This window comes from Cynara cardunculus (assembly GCF_001531365.2).
Source record: "Cynara cardunculus var. scolymus isolate 2C chromosome LG 13, CcrdV1, whole genome shotgun sequence".
Lineage (NCBI taxonomy): Eukaryota > Viridiplantae > Streptophyta > Magnoliopsida > Asterales > Asteraceae > Cynara > Cynara cardunculus.
In genome coordinates, this window is record NC_037540.1 from 10,488,571 (window position 1) to 10,493,811 (window position 5,241).

Sequence of the window (5,241 nt, forward strand, 5' to 3'; positions counted from 1 at the left end):
TGTCTACTGCAGCTGAGCTTGAGAGGAGAAAGAATATGGTAGTGGAGAATAGCACAAGGATGGGATAAACCTCCATTGATGTGTTGGTGAAAACTCTGTGCATGAGAGACTTATAAAAAGATGGTGGACATCAACTGAATTTATGTCCATGTTTTTATACACGGTAACATGATGTTGAATAATGTAATTGATTTATAAATTTTTTGTTTCTTTGACCAACCCAAAGTGCACGGGGTGTGTGTGGACTTTGACGTTGACCTCTTAATTTATGTATTTCATATATAATATAGGCATGGTATGTATAGGTGTTGAGGCACGTGCGTTTTGGTTGATGGAGGCAGGACAAAAGCGTTGAGGCTGTGAGACGGTCGCATCCGTTCACGACTCCAAATATCGGATCAAATCCTTTATAAAGTACGATTCATTGGTTGGTTTAAGTTTAAAAGTGATCAATGTTCCAAATCTCTGCTTACACTTCTCACTTTAACTTTTATTCTCACGTCATCCTTCGTTATATTATTCAATGTATTTTGTGTTTATTGTTTTCTATATATGTTCACTGCATAGTAGTTTGCTGTTGGAGGTTCAGGGGAAAATCTCACCAAAAAAATGAAAAACTGAATAACACCATGGTAAACATTAATCTGGATCATATGTATATGTACATACAAGTAATTGAAGCCGTTTTTTGGTTTTATGCATGTGTGCATGTTATGCATCTGTACATATCAGACAAATTGCTTATAAATTACTTGTATGCACGTATGTATAAGGTCAAGATAACGGTTATTAGGGTTGTTACTCGGCTTTTTGTTTTTTTGAGATTTTTTCCCTGAACTTGACCCTATATATACATACACACACACATATATATACATATATATAGGGGTGAGTTCATTTATTAACCCAATATATGGCGTTGATTTTGTGAACCAATCCTAGCCTTTAAATTTTTATAATCTATGGATAAAATTCATCATAGTATTTTTGTAACAAATTCAAAAAGGATGCTTAACAAACATAGGTGAACAATCAAGAACAAAAGGTATTTTTGGGAAAAAAAAAGGGAGATTTCTTTTAGCATTAATTATTTTCCAGTATCATTTTGAAACCGACATCAAGCTTTAATTATTCCTTCATTTATTAATATGTAATGTGTAACTTACGAATAGTGTGAACTAATGAATAATTGTCATATATTAGTAGCACATGAACATTGTTCACCGATGAAAATATAACATATATGAACATGTTCATTAGTGAACATATACCTGAATGTGTACATATATGTGACTGGTGAACACTTATCTACATTAATAAATTAATTCACAGGGAACCCTTGATAAGCGTCCATCGTGTTGTTTGCTTATGAACTTGTTCACTCACAGATCACAATATTGCCAGAACTGAGAATCTGGAGGGTTCCTTCTCTACTGACTTCAAAAACACCGGATGTATCGTTGATGGTTTCACTCGGTTAGCAACCCATACAACGGTACCGGTTGATATATTCTTGTACCATATCCCCAGGTATTGATCTTTGGACTTTCCAGGGCTGAAAAAGCTCAGTTCATACATCTCACCATTTGAAACAATGATGTCACCATCTTTGATTGCTTGATTTGTAGTTATCGTGTCTACTGCAGCAGACCCTGACAGAAGAAAGAATATGGTACTTGAGAATAATGAGATAGAACACCTATTAACACCCATATAAGGACCACAAGAACGAAAACCTTACTAGTTACATATGCTTCCTATCGAGCATACAATTGTGTTATTGTGCATTCATCAACTGATGCATCAGGGTCAAGTTCACGACAGCTCTCTCCGGTGAAAAAAGCTGGTTGTTTGGGTTGAGGCAACACACCCTCGCTAACCAGCATCAGAACCACTGACAACATAGTTGGCCTATCTTCTGCATGATGTTGTACACACAATAACCCAACATGTATTGATCGTAGTACTTCTGAGACAATGCATGAGTTGCGTAATGACAAGCTCACGAGTTCAATAGCTCTGTCTTCTTTGTAGAGTCGCCAGCCCTGAATCAAGCCGAGATCCATATATAAGTATACCAAAAAGGGTATTTTTAAAGAAAGCACTAGTTTCGGGTGCTATGATCTAGTCTACCAGATCCACTTACATGTCCAAGAAGATTGTCTCTATGATCTTCATGAGAAAATTCTCTGTTTTTCTTCCCACTCACTATCTCCAATACCAGAACACCAAAGCTAAATACATCTGACTTTGTAGAGAACCTTCCATGTACTGCATATTCCGGAGAAATGTAGCCACTACAACAATGTTCGGTGAAGTAAATTGACATATTAGTATTAGGGTATTTACATCCTTTTCTTGAGAAAACAGGTGACAAATTGTGCGTGGTTAATAGACCATGGTTTCAGATTCTTACTATGTTCCAACCACTTTCTTTGTTTTTGCAGCATTATCAAATCCTTTGAACTTTCTAGCGAGGCCAAAGTCAGAGATTTTTGGGTTCATGTCATCATCCAGCAGAATATTACCTGCCTTGAGATCTCTATGGATGATTTGAAGGCGGGAATCTTGATGTATATAAAGAATACCTCGAGCCATCCCATGGATGATGTGAAAACGCTGAGGCCAGTCAAGCATCAAACATTTGGTTTCATCTGCAAAAGTCAGCTGTTTAGTCAAGCATTAATTTGGCAGGAAGCTTAACCGTGGCACTACACAAGGTGTGAAAGTAATTAAGGTACTTTGAGAGAGTGAATCAAACCATATAGAAACCAGTCCAAGCTTTTGTTCCTCATGTATTCATAAATCAAAATCAGTTCATTTGCATGAATGCAGTACCCAAGAAGCTTCACAAGATTTCGATGTTGAAGTTTGGCAATACAAATGACTTCGTTCTTGAACTCATCAAGCCCTTGTTGCGATGTTTCCGAGAGCCGCTTCACAGCTACTTCCTGTCCATCTTCCAGCACACCCTAACAGAATAAGGTCAAGAATTTTATGCTACTTGCAATTCTATTTCATATTATATTGACACTTATATTCAAGTATCATAAGTTACCTTGTATACAGGACCAAAGCCACCTTCTCCAACCTTATTGTTGATGTTGAAATTATCCGTAGCCTTGGCTACTTGACGTAAGCTAAAAAAAGGCAGCTCATCAAGATCTTCCATTTGAATGCTTGTATTCGTTTTGTCAAGACCATACCAGTTTCCTACAAAGATGTGTTCAGTTCTCTTGGTTAAACGAATCTGCCAAAATTACACTCATACAAACTTGCAAATTGTACGGATGATTGCTACTGTTTCATTTATAGAAACATAAAATTACTCATTGAAGTTACCTTTTCCTTTCATACGAAGCCTTTTCTTTTTCTTTCTACAGGCATACACTACTGCAAACAGAAGGAGCACAGTTAACAGGACTAAGGTGAGTACCCCATTCCCTTTGTATGCTGTTGCTAACTCAGAGGCAGATATTCTTATATAAAGTTCTTGATCTACATCATACTCTCTGATATCCATCAGCTTATCAAACCATAGCAAACATCCACTTCCACCATTTCTGATATCTAAATTTGCATAAGCTGTACAAGAAAAATTCTTCCTGCATGCCATCTCACATTCTCCAAGGGTCATGCTCAAATTGTACCATGACCTTTGTGTATCTGGAAGTTTCACCCCTGATATCTTCTGAAATCCATCCCCACTTCCACAATTTAAAGGCTTTTTACGTTGACACCCACTCGACCAATCTGATGCCTTCCATTCTTCTGGGATTCTTGGTTCAAAACCTTTAATACAACTACAAGGGGGACGTCTGTTGATGTTACAGCTTCCATAAGGACCACATATTGCATAACGACCACAACTATCTGCGTCAACATCTGCATAAACAACCCATTCTTGTGTTCTCTCTATCCAGTGCATCTGCAGTGTCTTGCCGTCCCACGTGAAATGTATCCTCTGAACAACCGAACTTAAAAGTTCGTATCTGAAATAGATTTCCTTCTGGTCAACAACAAACTCGCTTGAGTAAATTGGATTAGGTATGTCAATAGGAAGGCCACTAAACCCGAGACCATTCCACGGTCCAAGTCTCGATTGCAAAACTCGACCTTCCCTCCGAAGTATCTGTGGATACCCATTTGTGTCTACCCAAATTAAATATCGACCTGGAGAAGGATCATCAGGACTCTTCCAAGGTGTCAAATACCTCTCTCTACCTGTTTCCAAATCCTTCCCAAACTTCATTCCTGGCAACAATGTGTCACCAAAGTAATCAAAACTTTGCCAGATGAGTCTTTTTTTGGTGCTACTTTTGTCCCACACAACTAGATTTCCGGTTTCGAGAAGCTGTGCCACCGGATCAAGATTCCGGTCTGATAGCGTGGAATTAGACGACCAGATTACAGTATTCCCACCACTGACAACCATCAGGTTTCCATCTCTACTGACTTGAAACCTGCCGGATGTATCCGAAATTGGTGTCTCCCTGTTAGCCACCCATACGACAGTACAAACTGATATCTTCTTGTACCATATTCCCAAATACCGATTGTTAGAGTTTCCAAGGCTAAAGAACCCCAGTTCAAACATCCCAGCGTGTGATACGATGGTGTTGCCATCTCTTATAGTTTGATTTGCAGAGATGGTGTCTACTGCAATAGAGCTCGAGAGGAGAAAGAATAAAGCTGTGGAGAATAACAGAAAGATGGAATTGGAATTGGAATTGGAATGAATCCCCATTCCAGTTTTCTTGGGTGGATGAGGGGTCAAAGTTTATAAACATCTCATATTCTCGTACATCGTACTTAAGATGTCGGCACGTAACGTTATAGAAACTTGGACAATTCGCCACCCAACTTTGAAAATAGAGCAACTTACAAAAATATCCCATGTTTAGTCGCTTTGGTTTCATTATCAAGCTTTTATCATCTTCAGTCAATGATGCATGAGTTAACGGTTTCTAAAGTCTAAACTATTTAAAAATGTAGACTTATTCAAATAAACTTTTTCCTGCCCAACCCTAAATCCCAATATGTCTATGAAAGTCCCAGGTACTAGAGGTAAAGGTTGACTTCATACCAAGGGGAGTGATAATAAAATGCTTTTAAATTTGAACCATGATTAAAAATAATAAAAAATCAAAATCAATCAAAATATAATATATTTTATTATTATTACTTTATATATTAATATAATTATATATATAATTCCTTATATTATATATTTTATATAAA

At 37.4% G+C, this 5,241-nt stretch overlaps 1 protein-coding gene across 1 annotated transcript; it reads right to left on the reverse strand.

The window, feature by feature from the left end:
• Window positions 1-1,134: 1,134 nt before the first annotated feature.
• LOC112524750 (G-type lectin S-receptor-like serine/threonine-protein kinase At4g27290) lies at window positions 1,135-4,747 on the reverse strand. The gene is made up of 7 exons (XM_025134707.1): window positions 3,343-4,747; window positions 3,059-3,213; window positions 2,762-2,972; window positions 2,417-2,654; window positions 2,147-2,297; window positions 1,742-2,045; window positions 1,135-1,652 (listed from the first exon to the last, which is right to left on the reverse strand). Exons 1-6 carry the CDS (start codon window positions 4,745-4,747, stop codon window positions 1,758-1,760), a joined length of 2,448 nt encoding a protein of 815 aa, XP_024990475.1. The 3' UTR covers window positions 1,135-1,652; window positions 1,742-1,757.
• Window positions 4,748-5,241: the final 494 nt, after the last annotated feature.